We start from the raw sequence: 14,020 nt of genomic DNA, 5'->3' as shown, positions 1-14,020 counted from the left end.
TTTGCATATCGTTAACATGTACTTATACACACTTACACACCAAAGGAAATGTAAAAACGTGAATCTGACAATAGGTGCTCATTAATGTGGCTCTATCAATAGGCGCCAATTTCTTTTTTCCGACAGTGGATGCTCGGCACAAAGTCACGTAATGCTTAGGTTGATTAGAAATGGCAGACGTTACAGGAGCGCCCAAGTGCTTTGGAAAGGAGGAAAGCGACATGTGAAGCGACCCTTATTCAGCTTATTATTAAAGCATTGTAGATATTACTCGTGAGCAGTGTTGGGGGTAATGCATAACAGGTAACACGCATTACATAATAATATTACTTTATAATTAGCTTGACATTTTAGCGATCATAAAAACACCTGTAAGGCCTGAAAGAGATCAAGCCTCAGCCCAGTAAGAAAAAGTAACGCAAAAGTAACTTCCATGGAAGCAATTAGTTACTTTATATTGTATTATTAGTAACTTAATATTGTAATGCATTACTTTTAAAAGTAACTTTCCCCAACAATGCTCGTGAGATCCACCAATCAGAGAGGTTCCCGAATTACAAAAGCATTTTTGATAAAAATTAATTGAGCATATCTGGCATTTTTCTGTGGGTGCACGGCCATTTCAGTGAGATCGGCGCCTATGGTTCTATTAATGGACTTTGGGGCTGTCCACACGGAGACGCGTATCACTGCATACGTATAAATTTGTTATCGTATTGGCATTTCATCCACACGGATCCGGCGTTTTGGGAGACTGAATCCGCTATTTTTGAAACCGGGTCCTAAAGTGGATAAATCTGAAACCGACACCCTTGCGGTTTCGTCTGTACAGCCAATCCGTATATTTTGTGAAGCGAAAACATCATCACATCACGCGTCGGAAGTGTTACACGTAACAGCAACAACAATAACGGCGGACTACGTGATTGTGTTCGTGCTACAGAAGCTACTTAAGCCTACTAGCTTTATTACAGCAAAATCTATTGCTTCTATGCAATTGTGGTGACCAACAAGCGATAATGGACAACACCATAAGTTGGTTACAGTATGCGCATGCTCAAAGTCTTCTTCTCCGTGTATAGTATATATCTGTGGCAGAATTACAGCACCCCATACTGGTCCGGCATATATACTACACCGCTTTCAGTCGGTTTCAGTGGTTTCGTGTTTACGGATTATTTTTTTAGAGCAAGGTAAAAAAATGATCGGATAGGGAATGCACCGGCTTCGTGTGGACATAGCCTTTGACAAATATAAAGATTTAAAGCATGAAATTATTCAAAGTCGAGGTAACTTTTAAGATATTACTACATTGTTAGTTATAAGCACAGCTACAGTAGAACACTGACCAATGAGCATCCTGAACCAGAACTACACATTTTAAATCAAATTAAAAAAGAAAAGCTTTAAAATATTACACCCGCTGCTTATTAAAACCACTGCTGGCTATAAACACAGCACAGTCATAGTTTGGTTCTATAAACACTGTGTGCCATGTTTGGCCCATATGTACTAAAGTCATAAGATGTTTATTTTCCCAGATTGGCTTGTGGTGATGTCATTCATGAATAACTGCAGCTCATAGAGTAATGGCCCTCAAGCACGTGCCAGCAGAAACAGGTCGCATTGTCAGCTGAATAGTCCGATACATGCGTGCGTGCCTGAGCGCCTATGAATAACATGAGATCATCTGGCATACGTTTAATGCGAAATACAAGCAGCAATGCTGTTCCGCTTCAAATGGGTCCACCTTGATCCACACTTTTATGATAAATTACAATATCATGATAGCGTTAAGGTTTCCCTTAAGGCAAAGTGGTGCCAAAAGTACCATTAGGTAGGTCCAAATCTACACCAGGCTCACTTCTGTCAGACAGCCAGCAGACAGACACTGCTCCTAACACACTCCGCCTGTTTTTACCCGGGGGGATTTTTGAGCTTTTTCCAGCCTGGATGCTGAAGACCTTTCAGTTCACATTTACAGGACAGAACGTAACTCACAAAAGCCACATTTCTGGAGAATCAAAGCGGATGACAAAATCACAAACCGATGATCCGAAGATGAAGACAGAACACACTAGCTTTAATCCGTAAAAGTTTAGACCAACTTTCCTTTTCTAAATATTAGAGATGAATAAATCATATTGATACCAGGTGTTTGACTTTTTCGGGAACAAGATATTACCATGGTTGCTGCTTTACTGTTTGAAACAACATCCATCTGAAGAGACATCAAAACTGTCCATGCCATCCACATCCTTATGGGCAGATGTGCTTTGTTTACAAGCTAAAAAAACATCAATATGAATGTCAAAGCTCACAAAATAGTGTCATAGTTGTGATGTATTTACACTTACCTAAAGGATTATTAGGAACACCTGTTTAATTTCTCATTAATGCAATTATCTAATCAACCAATCACATGGCAGTTGCTTCAATGCATTTAGGTGTGTGGGCATGGTCAAGACAATCTCCTGAACTCCAAACTGAATGTCAGAATGGGAAAGAAAGGTGATTTAAGCAATTTTGAGCAAGGCATGGTTGTTGGTGCCAGACTGAGTATTTCACAATCTGCTCAGTTACTGGGATTTTCACGCACAACCATTTCTAGGGTTTACAAAGAATGGTGTGAAAAGGAAAAAAACATCCAGTATGCGTCAGTCCTGTGGGCGAAAATGCCTTGTTGATGCTAAAGGTCAGAGGAGAATGGGCCGACTGATTCAAGCTGATAGAAGAGCAACTTTGACTGAAATAACCACTCGTTACAATTGAGGTATGCAGCAAAGCATTTGTGAAGCCACAACATGCACAACCTTGAGGCGCATGGGCTACAACAGCAGAAGACCCAATCGGGTACCACTCATCTCCACTACAAATAGAGAAAAGAGGCTACAATTTGCACAAGCTCACCAAAATTGGACAGTTGAAGACTGCAAAAATGTTGCCTGGTCTGATGAGTCTCGATATCTATTGAGACATTCAGATGTTAGAATTTGGCATAAACAGAATGAGAACATGGATCCATCATGCCTTGTTACCATTGTGCAGGCTGGTGGTGGTGGTGTAATGGTGTGGGGGATGTTTTCTTGCCACACTTTAGGCCCCTTAGTGCCAATTGGGCATCGTTTAAATGCCACGGCCTACCGGAGCATTGTTTCTGACCATGTCCATCCCTTTATGACCACCATGGCATGTACCCATCCTCTGATGGCTACTTCCAGCAGGACAATGCACCATGTCAAAAGGTCGAATCATTTCAAATTGGTTTCTTAAACATGACAATGAGTTCACTGTACTAAAATGGCCCCCACAGTCACCAGATCTCAACCCAATAGAGCATCTTTGGGATGTGGTGGAACGGGAGCTTCGTGCCCTGGATGTGCATCCCACAAATCTCCATCAACTGCAAGATGCTATCCTATCAATATGGGCCAACATTTCTAAAGAATGCTTTCAGCACCTTGTTAAATCAATGCCACTTAGAATTAAGGCAGTTCTGAAGGCGACAGGGGGTCAAACACAGTATTAGTATGGTGTTCCTAATAATCCTTTAGGTAAGTGTATATCTACTACAGTGTCAGAAAAAATGGTTTAAAATTGTCCTAAGCTGTCACTAGGGCAGTACTCTTTAAAGAGATGTAATATATGTACCATTTAGGTACAGATAGGTCTATATTTGGTACCACTGAGGTACTAATATGCACTCTTTGGTACCAACATGTACCTTTAGGTACTAATACCTAACACTTTTAGGTGCAAAAGTGTACTTTTTCAACGGGTACCACCCTAATGACAGCAATTTTCTGACATTTTTTTCTGACAGTAGACAAGAAGTCTTACACCTCAAAGGCCAAACCTTTATTATAATTATTATTTTATGATTTACAACTTTTCCCCAGCTGCCAGTCTGTCTGACACTGACATTAAATATTACATTGCCGTTTTATTGGGTGTAAAAATAAGTGTTAATAAATGATGGATGTGACAGGCCGCAGACCTCGCAGGAGTCTCCGGAGTACACGGTGCCAACTCTTTATTCAACCCTCATGGGATGACAAGGACACCATGTGAGACATTCACTTTTATTACTATAAAAACATACCAATGAAGTCACTGGCATTGTTCAAACAAACCACAGAAATCTGTCCGGCTTATATGGTTTTCTGAGAAACCCATGTAATCTGAAGGGCTTACAAAGGCAGTGAGATAAGACGTGACCTTTAACAAGTTGGATGGTAACAATTTTAAACCCAGGTGTGATGTTAAAACAGGCTTACGCTGGGTGTCTGAATTCAATTACCTCACGTGTTAGGCTATCGCATGGCGCAAAACATTTCCCGTGAGGGGAAAGAAGCCAGATTATGTGTAACGCTGATACGGTAAAGCGCTTAACAACTTCTTTCATGTGACGTGAGATGAATGTGGCAAATAAGTCTTATGAATGTGTGGATATAAGCAGCTGCTGAATAAGCACAATCCTTCATGGCAGTTTTTAATAAACACATGTTCCTGCTTTACTAGATAGCATTAACCTTAATGCAAAACTATTTATTAAAGAATACAAAGACACACTTTTGGTTTTTATTGTTCTCAATTATCCGGCACGTGGTGATCAAGAAAACAAGAGTGTTGGCCAACTATATAGCAATGATAAAAATCAAAAGGTTAAAACATCTATAAAAACAATAATTATGCATGTTTTGCATGATGTCAGATAAACTCACAAGCTTATCGTAACGTTTCACTGATAATGTTATGCACACCTAAGCGTTTTATACATAATGGCACTGTTGTTTTAGCAGTTGGTTTGTCGACTAGTTTTATGAGAACCTTCAAAGAAGTCCAAAGAAACCTGAATCGTTGTCCAACTAAAACAAATTAATCTGTTCGAAAAATACATTGACACTAATGTCGTTGAAAGAAGCAAAGCTGGACACGACTCAAGTACAGCATTTGACAATCACGACACAAACGCAGCCCTTCTTTCAAATCCACCATATTCACACGTTTTAAAACCATGCAAAGCGCCATGAACCAGCGCCGGGCAAACATGTTTGTCATCTAAATGGTATGTGCTATTTGACAAGCTGTTAAAAGAATTGTTTAAACACAGCGATGGGCAGCACTCACATCTGTCAGAATAACTGGTCAATCCTCTAAAATTTTTATCACCTGTGTTTGGATTTTGCTAAAACAACAGAACCCTTGCGGGCAAAGCGGGATTTGCTGCACGGGCATTACAGCAATAAAATTTTAAATGCCTGTAACTTGGCACCCAGCTCACTAAAACAGGTGATGGTTAAAAAACTACCTGGAGGAGAATCGTTGCATGTACATTACATAACAATCACCTTTTCAGTCTGAATCTCTTACGCTACAGGTTTTTTCATGCTGGCTCGAACAAGATTTCTCAGCGATTGCATTTACTCTTAAACTGGCGTCTGGATTTAATAAACTAGTTTAAGGATTCATCTGTCAGTCTGATCATAAAATGAGCTCATAAACCCTAGTCCACCTTGTGTAGGTTGTTTGCAGAGACCACAGAAGATTGATTAAAACTAAAAAAAAAATCAGCTTAAACTAATAAGGGTGATTTTGCCACACAGGGTTTAGATTAATCCAGGACTAGGCCTTAGTTAAATTAGGACATTTAAGTCGTTTTTACGAACAAACCTTAAAAAAAAAACAATATTTGTGTGCATCCTGAGACAAAACAATGTCAGTGATATACAGTATGTTAAAGCGGACATTTCACAAGACTTTTTTAAAGATGTAAAATACATCTTTGGTGTCCCCAGAGTACATATGTGAGGTTTTAGCTCAAAATATCATATAGATAATTCATTAAAGCATGTTAAAATTACTAGGGGTGCAACGGATCACAAAACTCACGGTTCGGATCATATTACGGTTTATGAGGCAGGGATCGGATCACTTTTTAGATCAGCAAAAAAAAGGATGGGAAAAATCAAACAAATCAAGAAATTACAAACATTTATAAAATAGAACAAAGTTGCACATTAAGTAAGGTCTAAAATTAGCATTAGGTATACAGAAATCGAATCAATGAAATAATAACACTGTATTTATTGTATTAATTAAATGTAATTATTATTTTTTAGAGCTTCAGAGGTGTTTTTCTCTTTGTCTTTGGTTGTTTGATTAACATTAATGACACAGACTTAAGTAGGTTAATTAAGGTTACTGTCTCTTTAAGACCAAATAGGCACAGACTGGTTTCTGTTTCTAATCTATACACGCACTGTAGACATAAACAAATGTTTTTATTAGAAAATGAATGCTGTGGAGATCATTCTGTTTGTATGTGCCCTGTCAAGAAAAGATAGACTTTATGTTTGCTTACTTTTTGAAACGCGTCTCTCCGTGTGTGCAATATTAAGTACGCGCGCACACACAAACAGAGGGCGAATTACAAACGGTGCAGCATATAGTCGTCCCACATAAAAAGTTACGTTGTTTTTTATTGCTCTATTAGCCAAATGTATTTTAATACACTATGAGATACAGTGACGCAACTCTCTAAAATTAACACATCAGGGGCCTCATTTATAAAGCGTGCGCACGCACAGATTTGATCGTAAAGTGTGCGTAGGCAAAAATCCACGGCAAAGTCCATATTTATAAAAACTGTCTTTGACGTGGAAAAGTGCTTAGCGTCACGTCAGGGTCTGAGCAGACGTACGAACTTTTGCTTGTCTGATTGCTGCAGGTTTTTGGAAATATAAGCCATTCTTTCTGTTTGAAATTGGGTTTAAACATTGACAAGCGCTCTTTTATTTGTCTGACATTAATTACGCATCGTTGAAAGGCGGAGATCTGAAACAGCTCGGCTGCACGCACAAGTTCAAGTTCATTTGCGATTTATAGATTTGAAAGGGGTACGCACGTTTTCTATTCTATTATCTATTTTTGTTAAATGATCGTAAGATCAAATGTAGGATGGTTTTTACGCAGCATTTTTTAAATTTGAATCTGCTGATCTTTAAAGGATGATCACGTCTGACTGGAGCTGCACCGGACACATTCAACTGCACGTGCATTTGTGCATAAAGTAAACTGCTCACTGTAGCGCCTTTTATGTGGTTAAATTATTTGAAATCACTTTAATGTAAACATTTGCAAACCTTTGGAACAAGTTCAAATGATAAACTTTCCCTCTTTAAATTTGCGTATGAATCCGCGAATCACATGCGAGCCGAACCATTGGTCGCGATTCGTACGGATCACGGATCAACTGCGATCCGTTGCAGCACTAAAAATTACCACTTTGTAGGTGTGAGTAAAAATGTGCCGTTTTGGGTGTGTCCTTTAAAATGCAAATGAGCTGATCTCTGCACTAAACGTCAGTGTCGTGGTTGGATAGTGCAGATTAAGGGGCATTATTATCCCCTTCTGACATCACAGGAGGAACCAAATTTCAATGACCTATTTTTTCATGGAAAAAGTCCGATTTTCATGATATGTCCCCTTTAAGATATGTCAGTAAATGTTGTTTTTAAATTTTAGCTTGGACTAGGATGAGACCTGTCCGGGAAACCGCCTCATAGTTTCTTATTAAAGCGTAACTAAACCCCTGGTCAGAGTCTGACTCCACCCACTGGTAATATTTGAAAAATGCAAGAAAAGTGGGCAGATCCCAACGGAGATAGAGGGGACGAACTAAGCTCGTACCAAGTGTGTGGTGAGATCGTAACAAGGGCGTGGTAAGCTTGAACCTGCTTACGTCACGAGTTATTTTCTGGACCCAACATCCAATAAAAAAATTCAACTGCAGTAGCCACCGTTTAACCTGAAGAGGGCAGCACTCAGACGTTTTTACACCATATATTGTAGTATTGAAACACTTTATATCCAAATGTCAAAAAACTTACTAAAATCAATGAACAGCACTAATAAAGCATCATTCTTACAGATCATTAACTAAAAAAAGTTGGTTTAGGGTTTCTTTAACCAGCCCAATGACCAAAAATCCCTTGTGAGGTCCACACTTTTGGTGGTGTTCTTGTTTTTATGAAAGACTATATGCATGTAAAAACTGGCAAAAAATTAAATATTGATGCTCCAATTGATGGTAGTGATATTGGAGGGTGCAAAAAGCTGATTTTGTTCATGTTTGTTGACAAAGCCCTTAGCAACATTGCAACGTCTGGAACATATCCATAGAAGTAACACCCCTTTCTGCACTCCAACGTGCGCACAGCAGAAATAAACACAATTTCAAACAAAAAAAAAACCAAAGTCAAACCACAGCACTCAGAAATGTAAGCATAATTTGTCAAACTTATCTCCTTGGGCATGATCGCATGCATCTACAGTGTACAAATGATGACTGCTGGGTGATGATTCATAAGGAAACACTGCTGCTGATCAAACTCCAAATTAACCAGTTAGAACAAAGATGGACAAAACACAAAATATGAATGCAGGTGGTTAACACACTATTTCTTACTTTAAAAGCAACTCTATATTTGGAAACCTCTTCTTATACAGTATTTACTAATGTCTTTATAAATAATGTATCAGATATTGATAGTCTGTAGTCCAACAGCACAGTTAATGCTGAACGCCAAACTGTGTATTGTTGTGCATGTTATTATGCAAGTAAACAGAATTTTTTTTCCAGAGATTTAGATTGAATGCATTCAGAAAGAAAGTGACTGTATATGTTTGAAGAGGTGATGGCATCCTTTAACTTTTACCAAGAATGCTGGAACTAATTTGCTTCCCTCACATCTGCCACAAATCTGTTGAACATGTGTTTAGCAAAAACCTGAAAAAACGGGAGAGGAGCTTTACGCAGGAATCACTGTGTCAAGTGTTTAGTATAGTGTATTTACACAATCTGAGCTATAGCACAGTGAAGTTTGTAGTTCTCGTGTTTGGAAAGTCTGTAATGTTACACAATGGAATTTAAACAGGCAGGATAAATAATTCATTCAACTACCTGCACCTGCTACTGTACCATAAATTAAAATATTACACAACAGCGGCTCCAAGAGGGAAACGTCAGATATCAGTGAATAATGGGTTTATATTCATGAAGCTTGTGTTCAATGTTAAAATTGTATGATAAATAGCAGATGTAGGCTATTATAGATGCTCATCAGTTTAACACATCCATAATTTACATTTAATGTATGCATTTGATAAAAATTATGCATGCATTTTATCTAAAGTGACTTGCAGTGTCAGGATGTGTGTTCAAAGTGAACAAAAACTGCTGTAGTATACTTTAGTATTTACTATAGTAAACTGTAGTAAATTATCTATTACTTTATTATAACAATTACTACACTTTTTAAAATGCATACCATGGTAATCTGACGTATTATCTCTATAGTGAATTGATAAGCTTTAGTAAATGCTGTAGCATACTATAGTAAGGTTCAAAAACACTACAGCGTCTTGGGATTTTACTACAGTACCTTTCAAGAGGGATGAGATTAAGTTATATGCGATTGTAAAGGTAAAATGTATAATAATTATACAGTATAAATATTAGACAGTTTAACAAACCGCAGAACACTGTTGCAACAAATTTAAATATTAAATGAAGAGTGCAATACAGTATTTAGGAATATATAACAAAAAAGTAAATATCTAAACAACACGAAAAAGGTTTCTGTATTAATCTAAATGAATGTACATAAATGGAAAGGAAATCTTGATGAACATCTTACCTGTCAGCATCATTCCTGAACCGCTTTCCACATCTGCTGTTTCAGTTGGATCAGTTTCAGGGATGCTGGCTTTCATAAAGGTAAATAAAAACGCTGTCCACACAAAAGTCTCGAGCAACATGATTGACTGAGTTATAACGACGCGAACTGTGATGTTTCACGCAGTGACCTGCGCTCATCGCATTAACTTCACTAATTTAGTGAATAAAATCCAGAAGATGATGAGATTAATCTAAGGAAATTGGTAAAAGCTTCCCGGCTTCCTCTAGTTTCTCTTTAATCAGTCGTTATGTTTGGCGATGCCTACACATCTCTGAACGCAACGCACCTTGCAAACGGCGCGAGCTCGTGCCCCCGACACATCTGTCCAACTCCAAAGGACCCGCCCACTCCGGCGCCGCGGACCAACGAGAAGCAGCGTCCCCAAACTCATTAACATACCGCAGCTCTGAGGAGACGCGAGACCTATCAGCAGGCACAATACAACGGTGGAGCATCCCAAATCAGATATTTAAATAAATTAATTCAATATTTACAATACAATACAATATAATGAATAAAGTAATTAATAAAAAAATATAAGTAATTTAAAAATACAATGAAACATTTCATTGAACACTACAAAACGTTAATGCTACACACATTATATATATTAAAACGTTTCTCCAGTCCTCATGGAACATTTATATTGTTTTTTTTTTGTTTTTTGCAAAACATATTATATAAAAATATTTTTAAGTGAAAGGTTTTGACAAATGCATGTCAACTTTTAAGATTCTGTGTAATCTCTTCAACAAATTAGAATTAGCAAAAAAAAAAAAAAAATGACAGCAATAATAGTTGTTTTCCAAGTTTTATTTTCATGTCTCTCAATTCAATAATGCTTTTCATACAAAATGTAATGGTAAAAATAAAACTAAATCAATGAGCAGAAATATGGCATCATAGGATCAGGAGTGAGGCAGTCAGTCCCAGTGCATCGCTCCTTTGTGTCCAACAATTCTTTTAGCAACAATTTGAGAAGAGAGGGTCTTCCAAATCTGTCCCAAAAATCTGGAGGTAAGCGTATCAAAGATTGTTTAAATAAAAAAGCCAATTAATTCTTCATAGAAAAACATGGACGAAGGTGTACAATTTCCTACATGCACATACTATATGTCATCATAACATGCAAACATGACATCATCCAGGGAGATTAGCCACAGATCATTTGAACATAGCACTGCATGAAACAAACTAGTGCTAAAATAAATTTGGCACTCTTTTTCTCTTTTTTTCAAGAGGAAAGGTGATGTCTAAATAAAGGACAGTCAAAAATCTATTGGGTGCACCGTGCACTTCACTCATTTTCAGCTAAACATGAAAACGGTGTCTGGAGGCAGTTCACTGACATCACGTACTGTAAATAAACTGAATGCCTTCACATTAACCATCCATTTTTGCGACAGGGTGCGTACATTTAGAATAACATTTACTTTCTAGTGCAACCAGTACAAATACTACTACATTGTATATTTTTTAAGGGGACATGGAATGCGCAAATAAGAAACGCATCCGGCGTTAACATCTGATAATTCATTTGACCCTGCTGCATTTTGGTTTAGTGAGCTACACATCTGTAGATCTCTGTGAAAAGCAGAATTGGTCCCACTGGTGCTGAAGTTTGTGAGTTTGTGAAGTGCAGGTAAGCTACAGAATGAGGAGCAGTCTTATTAAAGTGTCATTTTGTTGCATAGCCCTACTGTACGCCAACAGTCAACATTTTCCTGCACGTACAGATAAATGACTCTTCACTAAGATTAAAACATTAACAGATGAGTTTACTCTGCTGATCTTGTACAAGTTCATTTTGGACTGAAGATCAGCACATCATGGACATCCACAGTACTTATCAAGATTTATTTTAAGATTTGGAAAATAACACATGTATTCTGTCTTTAACAATATTTTTGGATAATTTCTACACATTTTAATTTAAACAAGCACAGGACTTGCAAATGCAAATATTATGACAACAGTTGCTAAGGTAGGATTGTTCAGTAACACTTTAAGGCAGTGTTTGGCAACGGGTCAATTGCAGACACAGCCCGACTCACAAACTGAAAATGTGGGCAGAACTTTAATTTGAATAACTTTCATCAAAAACCTTACAATATTGGGAGATTGCAACACACTTTTTATTAAAAAAGACCCACTTTAATTTAATACTTTTGTGGAAATTTAAAGATTGTGCAGAGACGACTATAAACTTCTCCTTAAAAAGCTCTTTAATACTTCTTACTCTCTCATCCATAAACCATATAATGGGTGAGAAACAGACATGACCTCTTATCTCACAACAAGCTCACTGGAAAACAACACTGACATTAACCAACATCCATATTTAGCCATTCAGACCTCATTATATCTATATATATCATTATTTCTTATTTCACCTGCATCGTATTAATAATACCCAATACTCTCAAAAGACCAACAATCCACCAAAATTGTTTTAACACTAAGGTCTCTGTTTTGTGCAACCCAAAATCTCTTTCATCAAATACATGCTGAAGTACAATAATACACAAATATCAATCACATTAACCTACAGCGTCTGTTCATTGCCCCGTAATGCTTCATAATGCATCACACTGATGTGGCAATAAATCTCAAAGTTTAGGCACTTGGTATCTTAACTCTCAAGAGTAAGACAAAGATTAGACCTTACATAATGTCCAGCTACACTCGGATCATTTACATTTATAAGGTACAAAATGAAACGCTGAGAAAAGATATTTATTCTGCTGCAGTCTGATAGAAAACCGAGCCCAGATATTTTAGTGGGAGAAAACTGCAAGTGTATTCCACTCGAACCAGAGAAAAATTCAGCAGCACACCTTCATATTCCTAAAAAATAACTTTTCAGTCATTGTGTCCTGTGCAAAGAATCTAAACAAGCTGAACTAAATATATAAAGAAAATTTTCACTTTTTGAATCTGCATTAGCAGGCCTGTATTTTTTTCACTTTTCTGGATCTCTTTCACTAAGGTTTGAGGTTTGATCACATGCACAGCTGATGACTGTGATCGTCTCCCTGCATTCGGCCCCTAATGAAATTAAAGAGGTGGGGGGAGCCACTTAAAGCTGAACTATTCATGCTTAAAGCGCATCAAGAATTCCGTATTAATTAACAAAGCCTTCCAGCTAGCTTGCGTATCCTTTCAGTTAAAAAGTAAAACCTGTTTCTTTCTAAAACAAGAGGAAAGCACCTTTCCAAAACCATTTACGCTCGATGGGAAAATTGTGTAAACTGTTGACGGAACTCATTTTTCCAGCTCACCACCATTTAAAGAAGATAAAACTCATGCTAGATTAGATCATGCTAACACCAGTCATCTTTGTCTTTCTCCTGGTAGCTTCCAGAAGGTCTTCCGCTGAACCCAGGGGCTGCGTTCACTCCAAGAGAGTAGTGATACCCGTTGGGCACGCCACTTTGGCTGCGCGAGAGCAGCATGGACGTGGGGGCCGAGCCTGAGGACATGTGGGTCCTGGGGGAACGGCCCGTGCCGTACGTGCTCAAGGCATCCTGAAAGTCTTCAGCTTCAGAGTCTTGCTGAAAGAGACCTAAATTGGGGTCAGAGCCGATACGTGTGACAGGCACGGGGGATTGGCGGTGGGCGTTGCCGCTGAGTAGGGCGTCGTGTTCCGACAGGCCACGACTAAGGCGAGCGGGGCAGGCCCCTGTGGACTGGGCAGTGTTGAGCTGGATCGGGGAGGAGTTGGCAGTCTTGTAGGCAACAGCGGGCCGTGGGGTGAGGGGAGTCTGGGGGAGCTGTCTACGCCCTCGGCAGGGTGTGCTGGTGCCTGAGGTATGAACGATTGAACTTCCTTTAGCTGTGGTACTTCCCTGAAACACAGTGGGTGAAGAGTGAGACAACTAGGCATATAGTGAATGACATTTTGAAAGAGACAAAATATGAGCCAGACCTGTTTTAGCATGTTTGCGTCATGTGGTTCTCCCGGTGATGTAGACCTGCTGGGTCCGGCTGACAGGCTGTGTTCATGGTTGCCATAGCGATCGCATGAGTAGTATCGCTGTTTCCTCTCTGCTGCTGAGGATGAATGGTGCTTCCTCTCGTGAGAGCGTCCACGGTCTCGCTCCCGTGCTCGTTCCCTAGGCAATGATTCGCCGTTTGGATCTGTTGATGTGTAGAAAAAATAAGTACAGGTATTAAAATAATTATTTGGCATCCTTAGGTTAAGGGGGTTGCCAGGGTGTTGTGTGGTTGCGTTTTTTTATCCCATTGCTATTGTAGTTGCTGGATGGTTGCTAAAG

General features: G+C 38.7%; 2 protein-coding genes across 10 annotated transcripts in view; both read right to left on the bottom strand.

Annotated features, from left to right (window-relative positions):
• The window catches only part of LOC129423848 (uncharacterized), a 94,741-nt gene extending 84,690 nt beyond the window's left edge, over positions 1 to 10,051 (bottom strand). The window contains 1 exon segment of the mRNA XM_055180337.2: positions 9,702 to 10,051. Coding sequence (XP_055036312.2) covers positions 9,702 to 9,822 — 121 coding nt within the window. The 5' untranslated portion in view covers positions 9,823 to 10,051.
• Positions 10,052 to 10,546: 495 nt separating this feature from the next.
• The window catches only part of cacna1bb (calcium channel, voltage-dependent, N type, alpha 1B subunit, b), a 176,730-nt gene continuing 173,256 nt past the window's right edge, over positions 10,547 to 14,020 (bottom strand). For all 9 annotated transcript variants that reach the window (XM_073871366.1, XM_073871365.1, XM_073871369.1 and 6 more), the window contains 2 exons: positions 13,672 to 13,883; positions 10,547 to 13,591 (listed from right to left, as the gene is read on the bottom strand). In XM_073871366.1, coding sequence (XP_073727467.1) covers positions 13,067 to 13,591; positions 13,672 to 13,883 — 737 coding nt within the window. In that variant the 3' untranslated portion in view covers positions 10,547 to 13,066. The remainder of the gene's footprint in view (positions 13,592 to 13,671; positions 13,884 to 14,020) is intronic.

Source organism: Misgurnus anguillicaudatus, chromosome 9 (genome assembly GCF_027580225.2).
Source record: "Misgurnus anguillicaudatus chromosome 9, ASM2758022v2, whole genome shotgun sequence".
In the NCBI taxonomy this organism is placed as follows: Eukaryota; Metazoa; Chordata; class Actinopteri; order Cypriniformes; family Cobitidae; genus Misgurnus; species Misgurnus anguillicaudatus.
This window is presented reverse-complemented; position numbering and strand designations above follow the sequence as displayed.